Here is a 14511-nt window from a genome sequence, read left to right as displayed (position 1 = left end):
CAAGACCTAACTGGGGTCTTTTTTTTTTTTTTTTTTTTTGATTTTTTGGGCCACACCAAGTGCTTAGTTCAGGGGACTGAACCTGGGTTTGCAGCATGCAAGGCAACCACCCTAGCTATTGTGCTATAGCTTCAGCCCTATTTAGCTGAGTTCTAACCCCGTATCTTAAATGGGCCTCTGTGCACCACTACGAGTAATTACAGAGTACAGAGCCAGTAATAAGCTCACAGCATTGCTGGCTATGCCCCAAAAAGCAAAAAAAAAAAAAAAAATTTTTTTTTATTTTCTTCCTCTCCTTTTTTCTGTTATATGAGATAATAGTGAGCCTTCCCTCGTTAATTAATGACTAGGCAATAGTATTTCCAGACTTCCAAAATAACCTGTCAGGTGATACCAAAGATAACCATGTTCTCTTTTTACATAGTACATGAATCTTGTATGAAACTTAGAAGAACCAAGTCTGGTCTGGACCTAAGCATAGTGGGTAGGGCTTTTACCTTGCACATGACTGGCCCGGGTTTGTTGATTCCTGGCATTCCATATGGTCGCCCAAGCCTGCCAGTAGCAGTTTCTGAGCACAGAGCCAGTAGTAACCCATGAACACCACCAGGTGTTGCCCAAAATTACCCCCCCAAAAAAAAAAAAAAAAAAAACCCACTGCTCAATTTGACTGGCTTTAAAAAAAAAAAAAAAGGAAGAACTAAGTGTAGATTTTACTAAAGTAAAACTATTAGTATATTCAGTTGCTCTCCCTAAGTTCTCTCATTTTCCCATTAACTTCTTAATATACTCCTTTTTTGTTTGTTTTGGAGTATATTTTGTGAGTTTTGTTTGTTTTGTTTTGGAGCCATACTTCAGGACCCAGCTGTGCTCAAGATTACTCCTCTGCTCTGTAGTCAGGAATCACTCCTTGTGGGCTTTGGGGACCATACGGGATGCTGGGATCAAGTTCGGGTTTGCTTTGTGCAAGGCAAGCGCCCTCCACAGTGTACTACCATTCTGGCTTCTCTACTTTGTTTTTTCTTTATTTCCCACCCAGCCCACTTAAATGAAACAGAATCCTGATTAGGTAAATAGCAATGCTGTCTTCCTTGCTCTGACAGCCGTTTCATTAGCCGATGCAACCTTTACTAGGGCTTCAGATGGGTAATAATGACAATGCCGGACAAGTGACTCAGACATGAAGAACAGGTTTATTCTGTTTCAAAGGAGGCTGCGGTTTTTTGAAATGTTTATGCTTTTATGATCCTTCCCTGACTCCCTGCCACCCACCCACGCCCACCCCCCTCCAGCCCAAATTTGGTTTAGCCAGATGACTTAATATTTGATTCTGCTTCTTTTTTCAGGGAACACTGAGCATTATGGAAGAGGAGAATCATATTAAAGATGTTCTGTCTCGAATTGTAGTAGAAATGATCAAACGGGAGTGGCCCCAGCACTGGCCAGACATGCTCGCAGAATTGGACACTCTTTCCAAACAAGGGGTATAAAATATGGCTGTGTCTGTTTGCTTTCAGCTTTAGGGGGTGTTCTTTGTTGTTGTCTTGTTTTTATTAACAAGAAAAATCTTTGGGTTTGCCTATAATGAAAATAGTTCTAATGTCGCTTGTTTCTTTCTGTTGGTATAGGAAACACAGACAGAATTAGTGATGTTTATTCTTTTGCGACTGGCAGAGGATGTAGTGACCTTTCAGACATTACCACCTCAAAGAAGAAGGGATATCCAGCAAACATTAACACAGAACATGGAAAAGGTCTTTAGTTTCCTACTTAACACACTCCAAGAAAATGTCAACAGTTACCGGCAAATGGTAAGGGATAACATATCTCAAAAGTAAAAATTTTGTTAGTAGAAATTTCTGTGATTTTGTATTTTAAATCATTAACCATTAACAAGAAACTAGGATTTCCAATTCAGCAAAAGATGTAAGTATCATTTTATAGGAAACTCAGTTCCGTCAATTTTTTGTTTACTAGAACAAAGTAATTTCATAAAAATATTTTCTAAAGGGGCCCGGAGAGATAGCACAGCAGTGTTTGCCTTGCAAGCAGCCGATACAGGACCAAAGGTGGTTGGGTCGAATCCCTGTGTCCCATAGGGGTCCCCCGTGCCTGCCAGGAGCTATTTCTGAGCAGACAGCCAGGAGTAACCCCTGAGCACCGTCGGGTGTGACCCAAAAAAACAAAAACAAAAAAAATTTTTCTAAAGTAGTTTAAGAATAAAGATAAGAGGCCAGAGCTATGGCGCAGTGGTAGGGCATTTGCCTTGCATGCAGCTGACCCAGGACGGAGTTGGGTTCAATCCCCTATGTCCCATATGGTCCCCCAAGCCAGGAGTGAATTCTGAGCACAGAGGCAGGAGTAATCCCTGAACGTCACCGGGTGTATGCTCCCTACCCCAAAAAAAAGAATAAAGGTAAATTTGGACTGCTGGGTGTGGCCCAAAAACAAAAAGAATAAAAGGTAAGTTCTTTTTTTTTTTTTTTTTTTTTTTTTTTTTTTGGTATTTGGGCTACACCCAGCGGTGCTCAGGGGTAACTCCTGGCTGTCTGCTCAGAAATAGCTCCTGGCAGGCACGGGGGACCATATGGGACACCGGGATTCGAACCAACCACCTTTGGTCCTGGGTCGGCTGCTTGCAAGGCAAACGCCGCTGTGCTATCTCTCCAGGCCCACCTATATATTCTTAATAAAGTTATGTTTAATTCTAATAATAAAAATTGACTCTATACTTAAAATTCATTATTTAAGATCTTGTGGGATGGAAAATAATTACTTGTTTTGCTCATGAAAACATTGGATTCTTATACTTTTATTTTTCTCCTTTCAGAAAACAGAAAATTCTCAGGAGTCAAAGGTAAGAAATCTTTATGGAGTTAGGAGGAGACTTCTTTAAGACTTTCAAGAACAGGGACCAGAGAGCTAAAACAGCGGTAGGGCATTTGCCTTGCACACAGCTGACCCAGGACAAACAATGGTTCGAATTTTTGTATCCCATATGGTCCCCCAAGCCAGCCAGGAGCTATTTCTGAGTGCAGAGCCAGGAGTAACCACTGTCATTGAATGTGGCCCAAAAACCAAAAGAAAAAAAAAAAAAAGACTTTCAAGAACAGGGGCCCGGAGCAATGGCACAACGTTAGGGCATTTGCCTTGCATGCATATGACCCAGGACGGACCCAAGTCTGATCCCTGGCATCCTGAGGCTGCCAGGATCGATTTCTAAATATAAGCCAGGAGTAGCCCCTGAAAGTCTCTGGGTATGGCCCAAAATCTAAGACTATCAGGTATAGTGACTGGGAGAAAGACGATAGAATAAGTAAGGCACTTGCCTTGTTTGAAGTGGACCTGCGTTCAAACCCCAGCACCACATATATCCTCCATTGGCTGCCTTCAGTGATCCCTGAGCAAAGCCAGGAGTAAGCCTGAGCACATTTGAGTGACCCCAATACTAAACACTTGGAGGCACAGGGATACCCAGTGGAGAGTGACTATTTTATCGTTGAGTGATGACTGAATGGAGTGAAAATTCTACTTGAGTCTTCTTCAAGGAGACAGAATGACCAAACATGCCAATATGATATCTCTTGTTTGGAGGTTTTGATCTACACCCAGTGGTGCTCAAGGGACCATGTGGTGTCAGAAATCGAAACGGGCCCGGAGAGATAGCACAGCGGTGTTTGCCTCGCAAGCAGCCGCTCCAGGACCTAAGGTGGTTGGTTCCAATCCTGGTGTCCCATATGGTCCCCCGTACCTGCAAGGAGCTATTTCTGAGCAGACAGCCAGGAGTAACCCCTGAGCACCGCCGGGTATGACCCCAAAAACAAACAAACAAAAGAAATCGAAACAGGCCTCATTTCTACAAAGATTGTGCTCTGCCTGCTAAGCTGTCTCTTAACCTATGACAATATGTTCTCTCTCTCTTAAAAATATTATGATATGCAGTACTTAATTTTTATTTTTTTATTTTTATTTATTTATTTTTTTTTGGTTTTTGGGTCACACCCTGCAGTGCTCAGGGGTTACTCCTGGCTTCATGCTCAGAAATTGCTCCTGGCAGGCACGGGGGACCATATGGGACGCTGGGATTCGAACCAATGACCTCTTGCATGAAAGGCAAACGCCTTACCTCCATGCTATCTCTCCAGCCCCTTTAATTTTTTTTTTGAGACCTACCTGTTGTTCTCAGGGCTTACTTCTGGCCCTGTGCTCATGGATCACTCTGGCAGAGCTTGGAGGCCACATGGGGTGCTAGGGATCAAACCCAAGTCAGCCACACAAGTGACTTACCCACTGTACTGTATCTCCAATCTCTGTCTCTTTTTTTGTGGGGGAGGGGGAGGGGGCCATACCAGTTTGACACTTAGGGGTTACTCCTGGCTATGTGCTCAGAAATCGCCTCTGGCAGGCACGGGATGGGATGCCTGGATTCGAACCGCCGTCCTTCTGCATGAGAGGCAAACACCTTACCTCCATGATATCTCTCCGGCCCCACACATACTTTTTTTGTTTGTTTTTGGGTCACACCCAGCAGCACTCAGGGGTTACTCTTGGCTCTACGCTCAGAAATCACTCCTGGCAGGCTCGGGGGACCCTATGGGATGCCGGGATTCAAACCACTGTCCTGCATGGAAGGCAGACGCTTTACCTCCAGGCTATCTTTCCGTCCCCACACACACTTTTTTTTAATTGAAAAATAGAAAGTAGAAGGACCAGAGCAATAATAATAATAGGGGCTCTTGTCATGCATGAAGACCAGGGTTCTATCCCTGCTACCTATATGGTTCCCTGAGTCTTCCAGGAGTAATTTCGGAGTGCAGAGCCAGGAATAAACTCTGAGCACCTCCTACAGTTGTTTCTCAAAAATGTAAGTGGTCAGAGGATTAGTATAGGGATTAAGGTGCTTGCCTTACATCCTCATCCTGGTTCAAAAAAAGTTCCCTGAGTACGTCTAGGAGGTCACTCCTAAGCAAAAAGCCTGAGTACCACTACTTATGGCCCCAAACTCAGAATATGAATATGATTGTAGAATAAAGGGGGCTCAGGTATAGTCACAGTATTTTTGTCTCTTGTCAAAAGAGGTGTGCTTTTCATATAGGTGCAGGCAAACTGTCGAGTAGCAACCGCAGCTCTGAATACTCTAGCTGGCTACATTGACTGGGTGTCCATGATTCACATCACTGCAGAAAACTGTAAACTCTTGGAGATGCTGTGCCAACTTTTGAATGAAGAGGAACTGCAGTTGGGAGCAGCTGAGTGTCTTCTCATTGCAGTCAGCAGAAAAGTAAGTCACACTTCAGATGGATTTTTATCCTCGGGGGAGAAAGAATGTTATGAGTGTGAGAGTGTATGTCCATTTAGTTGTATGTTATAGCAGAAAGATGGAAAGATTTAGTTTTCTTTCACGTCAGCTTATTAGCTATTACCTGTTAGACAAGTTATGTACCCGTTCAGAAGATAAATACTTGTCAGGCTATTTGATTTTTTTTTTTTTTTTTTGTTCTGTTTTGGTTAAGGTTGGGTTTTCATGGGACCAGGATAAAGGTATTGGTTTGTTGTTGTTGTTGTTGTTGTTATTGCTTTGTTTTTGGGTCACACCCGGTGGCGCTCAGGGATTACTCCTGGCCCTGCGCTCTGGACTCACTCCTGGTAGGCACGGGGTTGGGGGGAGGACCATATAGGATGTTATGTATAGTTTTAAAGAAGTGGTTTGGAGACCAGGCAGAAAGTTAAAAAGACTGGAATGCAGGGTTTAAGCTTGCTTTGTGTGCAAGAGTCCCTGGTTCCTCCCTAGCAATGCCTAGTCCCTCGAGTACTTACTTTGCTGGTAGTAGCACCCAGCACCTCCAGGAGTGGCCCACTAAAGAGCTTGTATTTAACAAGGTAGGCTTTCTCTGGTATTCAGCTGCACACAGTCAAACGTTACGCATGAGTGTGTTGCTTATATAGGTAGAGAATATATTGGTTCTTGCAAGTTTCAGTAATATGGTTCATGTTACTTCTGTCACCCTGTAAATTGTATCTAGGGCAGGTTGGAAGACCGGAAACCTTTGATGGTCTTATTTGGAGATGTTGCCATGAATTACATAATTTCTGCTGCACAGTGAGTATCTACTTTTATTGGTACATGTTTGATATTTTTGCCTTTAAAATGTATGTCTTCTCTGGGGCCGGGAAGGTGGCGCTAGAGGTAAGGTGTCTGCCTTACAAGCGCTAGCCAAGGAACGGACCGCGGTTCGATCCCCCGGCGTCCCATATGGTCCCCCCAAGCCAGGGGCGATTTCTGAGCACATAGCCAGGAGTAACCCCTGAGCGTCAAACGGGTGTGGCCCAAAAAACCAAAAAAAAAAAAAATGTCTTCTCATGGGGCTGAAGCAATAGCACAGCAGTAGGGTGTTTGCCTTGCACGTGTCTGATGCAGGACAGACCTGGTTCGATTCCCGGCATCCCATATGGTCCTCCAAGCCAGCGATTTCTGAGCATCACTGGGTGTGGCCCACAAACCAAAAGAAGATTTGTCTCCCTGGCATCATGGGATCTTGGGGGCTACACATGAAGATACTTGACCTGGCAGTACAGGCCTTATGCTTGGGCCCCACAGAGCTGTGCTGCTCGGGCCTAGTTGTGTGGGGATTAGACATGTGCTAATCCTTTGCCCAGATGTTTTGTTTGTCTGTATTTGAAGTTCCTGTCTGAATGGTCACAGTGATATGGATTTATTTGTTTGTTTTTCTTCGTGGTGTGCCTGGGGGATTCAGGTTGGGGGTTTCATACCTGGTGGTGCTCAGAGCTTACTCTTGACTGCACTCAGAAATTACTCCTGGTGGTCTCTGGGAATAATATGGGATGCCAGAGATTTGCCACAGTCAGGGCAAGAATGCTGAATAAAATTTCTCTTTTTTGGGACGGAGGGAGGGGGTGGGCCACACCTGGCAGCATTCAAGGGCTACTCGTGGCTCTGTGCTCAGAAGTCACTCCTGGCAGGCTTGGGGGACCAGGTGGCATGCCAGGGATCAAACCCAGGCCAGCCGCTTGAAATTCAAAAAGCCCTACCCATATCAAAACAAAAAATTTTGTTTGTTTTTGGGTCATACCCAGCAGCGCGCGCTCAGGGGTTATTTACTACTGGTTCAGCACTCAGAAATCGCTCCCGGCAGGCTTGGGGGACCATATGGGATTCCGGAATTCGAACCGTCAACCTTCTGCATGCAAGGCAGACCTTACCTCCATGCTATCTCTCCAGCCCCTCCAAAATAAAATTTTATTGTTTGAATGTTCCCAAGTTTGCTCCTCCATTTACCTAGCAATTGATGTTGCTTCCCAATTTTCGGGACTATGAGTAAAGCTGCTCTAAAAATCCATGTCAGTTTTATTAGTGAGCACAAATTTTCACTTTTGGGTAAACACAGGAGTGCAGTTGATCAAGGTAAAGGTGAGTTTGATTTTGTTAGAAACTCAAACTGTCTTCCAAAGTGACTATATAGTTCTGTCCTTGCCCTTAGCACTGAGTAAAAGTTCCTGTTGCTCTCCATTCTTGACCATATTTTTGTTGTCAGCTCTCTGTATATTTCATCTTTCTTTTTTTTTTTGTTTTTTTTGTTTTTTTTGTTTTTTTGGGCCACACCTGGCGGTGCTCAGGGGTTACTCCTGACTGTCTGCTCAGAAATAGCTCCTGGCAGTCACGGGGGACCATATGGGACACCGGGATTCGAACCAACCACCTTAGGTCCTGGATCGTCTGCTTGCAAGACAAATGCCGCTGTGCTATCTCTCCGGGACCATATTTCATCTTTCTAATTGGAGTGGATTAGTTGGTTTGTTGGGAGGGACGGAGGACACACAGAGGTGCTAAGGGCTTACTTACTCTTGGCTCTTTGCTCAAGGGTCACTCCTGGCACGGCTCAGCAACATCATATGTGGTGCTGGAGATTGAGCACTGGTTAGGTATGTGTAAGACACGTGCTTTGTATTCTTTCAGCCTGACAAAAGTACCTAATACAGTTTCCCAACTTCTTTGGCCCACTTGCCCCTTTCCAGAAAAAAAAGGGTTCTCAGTATTTGCCCTGGTTTGTAAAAGAATCTCATTCTTGGCTTGGGTTGTGTTTTTTTCAGAGGGGGTTCTCTTTTATTCTCATTTTTCTGGTGACAAATGATATTGGAGCATCCTTTCACATGTTTGTTATCTGTATATCTTCTGTTGTAAGGTATCTCTTCAGATATACTATAAAAGCTCATTATAAAAAACAGGTTTTTTTCATTTGGAAGACACACCCAATAGTGCTTGAATGGCTGTTTCTGGCTCTGTGCTCAGGGGTCAATCCTGTTGATCTTTAGAAGTCATATCTAGTACTAGCAGTTTAAGCTCGTGTTGACTAAATGCAGAGCACTTGCCTTCACCACTCTGTATTATTTCTCTGGCCCCTACTCAGGTTTTCTTATTGAAATTTCAGAGTTTCCTGGTGGTTTGGGTAATAGTTCTTTGTTATGTCTTTGCAAAGACTTTCATGTAGTCTAGGACTTGTCTTTTCTCATTTTCTTTTTTCTCTTAGGGGAGGGGCTCTCCTCTGCTACTCTTGGCCATGTGTGTTCTAACAGTTTTGGTACTTGGAGCTGGTGACACTGTCACCAGGGCTTTACCTTGTGACTTGGATGCCATGCAGTATCAGGAACCACCAATCTTGGGGCCTCTTACATACCTAGCATGAACTCTAGCTCTTTAAGTTACGTCCCCAGCCCTCCGTTCATTCTCTTGAGTAGTAAATTTTTTTCACAGTGGTATAGTGTCTTAAGCTCCTGGCAATATTTCTTTTTTCTTTTTCTTTTTTTTGGGGGGAAGTCGGGGTGGGAATGTGCATACCTGGTTGTGCTCAGGGGTTACTCCTGGCTCTATTCCTGCCAGGCTTGGGGGACCATATGCGATGCTGGCTCGGGCAATCTCTACCCGCTGTGCTATTATTCCAGCCCCTCCTGGCTGTATTCTTTAAATTATCCTTGGGAATCAAGTACTGTATTTTGTGCAGGTTTTGTTATTTTTTTTGTTATTTAGCCACATCCATTACTGCTTAGGGCTTACTTAGGCTCAGGGGACCATATGTGGTGCCAGAGATTGAATTGGGGTCCACCATGTACAAAACAACTCCAGTGTTAACACCTTCCTTGTTGTGCAGCCATCTGTACATGTGGTGTATTCATTCCTTCATAGTTCTACTCAAGAGCTTATTTTGTTATTCCCAAATGCTAAAGTTCCCAAACAAGAGTGTCCTTTGAATTCTCTACTTTTCATTAATCTTTTGGTGTTTTAAATGACTTTGGTTTTTGTTTTTGGTCCACACCCGGCATCGGTCAGGGGTTACTCCTGGCTCTGCGCTCAGAAATTACTCCTGGCAGGTTCAGGGAACCATATGGGATGCCGGAAATTGAACCAAGTTCGTCCTGGGTCGGTCTCGTGCAAGACAAACATCCTACCGCCGTGCTGTCTCTCCGGCCCCTGATTGTACATGTTTTAGGGGTTGGGCTTTATTATTTGGTGCCAGGGAGCACCTGGGTCTCCTACTTGTAAAGCAAGCCTATCAGCGCCTTGAGCTCTACCCCTAGCCCAGGATGTTTTTATATTCCTCTTTCTACTCCCTTGTTCCAATCACAGACATGACTTTGCTGTACACCAGAGCTACACATGTGCTTACTGTGATGACACGGGCTTGTCGGGGGCTCCCTCTTAAGCTGTGCTTATACATATTGAAGCTCCAATACTCTCTAGGGGTCACTTAGGAAACGAGTAATCCATCTTCTACTGTTCAAGCACAAATCCCATCCAGCGCCGCTTGAAGGTTGTCCCTTTGGTTCGATGAGCAGCTAATCTCATTGTTTTCTCCTTTTTCAGGATTGCTGATGGGGGAGGCCTGGTCGAAAAACACTACGTCTTCCTGAAGAGACTTTGTCAGGTGTTGTGTGCTCTGGGCAGTCAGCTCTGTGCATTGCTGGTGAGCACTCGCTTCAGAGTTCCCATACCATTTGAGACATTTAGAAATATATATGTAATAAAGATGCCAGGAGTCATTGATTTTGCCCTGGTGGGGTCTTGTGCTGCAAATTACTTCCTATGACACTCTAGATCAGGGGTCTCAAACTCAATTTACCTGGGGTCCGCAGGAGGCAAAGTCGGGGTGATCCTTGAGTGCAAAGTCAGTAGTAAGCCTTGAACATTGAGGGCTGTGACCCAAACAACTAAAACAAAACAAAACAAATATTCCTCTAGGGCAGGGCCACAAAATGTTGTACGGAGGGCCCGAGGGCCACGAGTTTGAGACCCCTGCTCTAGATTGAATTTTTTGGTTTTTTGTTATTTTGTTGTTGTTTTTTGTTTTTTTGTTTTGTTTTTGTTTTTGAGCCACACCGTTTGACGCTCAGGAGTTACTCCTGGCTATGTGCTCAGAAATCGCCCCTAGCTTGGAGGGACCATATGGGACGCCGGGGGATTGAACCACGGTCCTTCCTTGGCTAGCGCTTGTAAGGCAGACACCTTACCTCTAGCGCCACCTTCCCAGCCCCTAGATTGAATTTTTTAATTGGATATGACCAAGAAAACGACATTCTTCTTGCAGCCTTTGTGTGTCTGTCCTATGTATGAGACAGACTGGTGGTTTAAACAAGGAGGGTAACCAGTGTTTTTCAACCTTCCTATACTTGTAAATCAACCACTGCTTTTTTGTTTTGGGTTTTGGGGGCCACACCCAGTGGTGTTCAGGACTTAATCCTGCCTCTCCACTCAGGTTTTATTCCTGGTGGTGGGCTTTGAGGCCCATATGTCATGCTGGGGATTAAACCTGAGTTGGGCATGTATAAAGCAAGTTCCCTGTGTGCTATTGCTCTGGCCCAGGGGTCCTCAAAATTTTTCAACAAGGGGCCAGTTCACTGTCCCTCAGACCACTGGAGGATCTGACTATAGTAAAAACAAAACTTATGAATGAATTCTTTTTTTTTTTTTTTTTTTTTTTGGTTTTTGGGCCACACCCGGTAAAGCTCAGGGGTTACTCCTGGCTATGCGCTCAGAAGTTGCTCCTGGCTTGGGGGACCATATGGGACGCCGGGGGATCGAACCGCGGTCCGTCCAAGGATAGCGCAGGCAAGGCAGGCACCTTACCTTTAGCGCCACCGCCCGGCCCCATGAACGAATTCTTATGCACACTGCATATATCTTATTTTGCAATGAAGAAACAAAACAGATACAAATACAATATGTGGCCCGCGGGCCATAGTTTGAGGACCACTGCTCTGGCCTCTCAGCCACTACTTTACGAGTCGGCCATTTTTCCAATATCTAGAATGTTTTTCTTCCATTGGTTGGAGTTTGAACCACACTGAATGAAATTTAGGTCTATTTATGGTTCTCTATGTTCAGAGGCCACTGACTGGCAGTTTTCAGGGTACCCTGTGGTACCAGGAATCAAACTAGAAGTTGGCCCCAAATATTTATTTTTTATATTTCAAAATGTTGACACTGCTGTTTTTGTAAATCTTGTTAGTCATAAGACATCTATGCCGAATGTTACCCTTTTAAGTTCCGTTAGGTCATAAAACACTGAGTAAAGAGCCCTTTGTTCCAAGTTTGCAGAAATATTGGATCATAAAAGAAAAATTTAATGTGTTTGCCTGGAAATAACTGTCTCTAGGGAAATATTTAGCACTCAGACTTGTAAGTTGAAAGTGTGAGCATTGGAATTTGCGAACATTGGCATTTGCTGTTCTACCTTGTGGAGACGAGGTGACCGTTCAACTATATTTTATAGTTGAACCATTCACCATATAAGGCAAACCTGGGTTGGCCTCATGCCAGGCAAACTCCCTATCTGCTATGCTATCACTCTGGCCTGTGAGGGTTTATTAATTTTTCTTCTTCTTTCGTTTGTCTGTCTGTTTTTGGATCACAAAAAGAGACACTCAGTGTCACCGGCACTCAGATGTTACTCCTGGCAGGCTCGGGTGACCATCTGGGATGATGGGATGACAGGATTCAAACCACTGTCCCTCCTGAATCTGCCGTGTGCAAGGCAAACGCCCTACAACTGTGCTATATCTCCGGCCCCTTATTTCTATGTAAAAAATATAGTTGATTAGTTCACTATATTCACTTGAATGGTTCATGAGACCGAATCAGCAGATGTAAGATGGGTGAGTGCCTCAGAACAGTTATGTTGGGTCACAGGCCTGAAATAGACTGTGACTGTAAACATCCAATGCGTTCACGGTATTATTTCTAGAATAAATGCTCTCCTGCATTTTATTGTTGTATCATAGAAGTGAGTTCTAGGGGCCGGGAAGGTGGCGCTAGAGGTAAGGTGTCTGCCTTGCAAGCGCTAGCATAGGACGGACCTCGGTTTGATCCCCTGGCGTCCCATATGGTCCCCCCAAGCCAGGGGCGATTTCTGAGCGCATAGCCAGGAGTAACTCCTGAACGTCAAAAGGGTGTGCCCCCACCCCCCCACCCCCAAAATAAAAAGAGTTCTAGCTGGGAGGTAAAGCACTTCTCCTGTTTTGTAGACTCTTGGAGTGATGCTTTCCTTGACCACCGGGAAATACAAAGTTCTTTCAAAGCTGCCATCATAGAGGCCAGAATGATTGTACAGTGCCTAGGGCTTTTGCCTTGTATTTGGCTGACCTGAGTTTGATTCCTTTCCTGCTGTCCTTTTTTTGTTGTTTGGCTGGTTTGATTTGGTTTTTGGGTCACACCGGGTGTCGATCAGGGGTTACTCCTCGCTCTGCGCACAGAAATAGCTCCTGGCAAGCTCGGGTACCATATGGAATGCCAGGATTTGAACCTGTCCGTCCTGAATCTGCCGTGTGCAAGGCAAATGCCCTTCCATTGTGCTATCTCTCTGACCCCTCTCCTGCTATCCTATTATTGCTCAGACCCTGCCATTTTAGTTTTTAAAAGTGTCTTAGGCCCCTTGCTCCTTCAAAACTGCCACTGTTGAGGGTTCACATTTCCTTGTTGTTGCTCTTAGACCCCTCCGCACCCCATCCCACCAGAATCATTAATGAGTTGTCTTTTGTCCTGCAGGGTGGGGATTCTGATGTACAAGTACCAGCTAACTTTGGAAAATATCTGGACTCTTTTCTTGCTTTCACAACCCATCCAAGTCAGGTAAACTCAATGTATCTAACTTAAGGATTAATTGAATACACTATTAAGTACTGCAGCCCTAGGTATTAGCAATGCATGTGTAAAATGTGACTTGTAAGTCATTGGGGAATAATTTGTTTCCTTTTTTTAAGAAAATCGGTGAGTCTTCTGTCCTTTTATGGTGTTTTATTTTGTTTTGGGGGAACACGTCATGGTTGTTTTTTTCGGGTTACTTCCTGCTCAGTGTTTAGAGGACCGTATAGTACTGGGGATCAAACCTGAAGCTCCTGCATATAGAATGGGGCCTAACCCTCTGAGCCATCTCCTCTTCTTTTTGAGTTGAGCATGGTTCTGTCCAGGTTGTCTGCTTTTTCCCTCAGATACTATTCTGTTAATGCTCAGTCAGAAATGAAATGTATTCTTGGGGGCCGAAGAGATAGTAACAGCAGGTAGGGGCATTTGCCTTTCATATGGCCAACCCAGGTTTGATCCATGGCACCTGATATGATCACCAGAATCTATCAGTAGTGATTCCTGAGTGCAGAGTCAGGAGTAACTCCTGAGCATCTTTGGATATAGTGAGGGGGAGAAAAAAAGAGCAAGCGAGAAATAAACTGTGAAATATGTTTATTGATTTTTTTGAGAGTTGGAGGGGGTATACCCATTTCACACTTGGGTTACTCCTGGCTATGTGCTCAAAAATCACTCCTAGCTTTGGGGCACCATATGAGAGGCGAGATTGAACCGTGGTTTTTTCTAGGCGCTCGCAAGACAGGACACCTGACCTTTAGCACCACCTCTTCGACCCAAAATGTGAAATATGTTTTTTGTTTTGTTTTGTTTTGTTTTTTGTTTTTGGGCCACACCCGGCGATGCTCAGGGGTTACTCCTGGCTGTCGGCTCAGAAATAGCTCCTGGCAGGCACGGGGGACCATATGGGATACCGGGATTCGAACCAACCACCTTTGGTCCTGGATCGGCTGCTTGCAAGGCAAACACCGCTGTGCTATCTCTCCGGGCCCGTGAAATATGTTTTAAGTGATTTACTACTAAAGGATATTTTTGGTAATGTTCTATAGTATCCTTGACCTCACTTAAATATAAAGGTTTGATTATGTTGTAAAATTAATTTTCTTTGATTCAAGGTTCTCTTTTGTTTTTGGGCCATACCGGTGCTGCTCAGGACATACTCCTGGCTCTGTGATCAGGGATCACTCCTGATGGGCTCAGGAGACCATATTGGTATTCTGAGAATCAAATCTGGTCAGCCGCATGCTAGCAAGCACCATGCCTGCTATACTATCTATTCAATTCAAGATTTTCTAGTAGTGTTACCCAAAGGCTTTTTGTTTCTTTTATTTTTTGGTTTGGGGGCCATCTCTGGCAGCATTCAG

The 14511-nt window shown here is 44.5% G+C and overlaps 2 protein-coding genes across 2 annotated transcripts in view; both read left to right on the top strand.

The window, feature by feature from the left end:
• XPO5 (exportin 5) overlaps positions 1-14511 on the top strand; it is a 55529-nt gene that overhangs the window by 8396 nt on the left and 32622 nt on the right. The window contains exons 4-10 of the mRNA XM_049765478.1: positions 1347-1484; positions 1629-1811; positions 2831-2857; positions 5096-5281; positions 6024-6100; positions 9878-9977; positions 13055-13138. Of these exons, the coding sequence (XP_049621435.1) occupies positions 1347-1484; positions 1629-1811; positions 2831-2857; positions 5096-5281; positions 6024-6100; positions 9878-9977; positions 13055-13138 (795 nt within the window). The remainder of the gene's footprint in view (positions 1-1346; positions 1485-1628; positions 1812-2830; positions 2858-5095; positions 5282-6023; positions 6101-9877; positions 9978-13054; positions 13139-14511) is intronic.
• MRPS18A (mitochondrial ribosomal protein S18A) overlaps positions 1-14511 on the top strand; it is a 145218-nt gene that overhangs the window by 109147 nt on the left and 21560 nt on the right. The window lies entirely within an intron of this gene.

This window comes from Suncus etruscus, chromosome 18, assembly GCF_024139225.1.
Source record: "Suncus etruscus isolate mSunEtr1 chromosome 18, mSunEtr1.pri.cur, whole genome shotgun sequence".
NCBI lineage: Eukaryota > Metazoa > Chordata > Mammalia > Eulipotyphla > Soricidae > Suncus > Suncus etruscus.
This window is presented reverse-complemented; position numbering and strand designations above follow the sequence as displayed.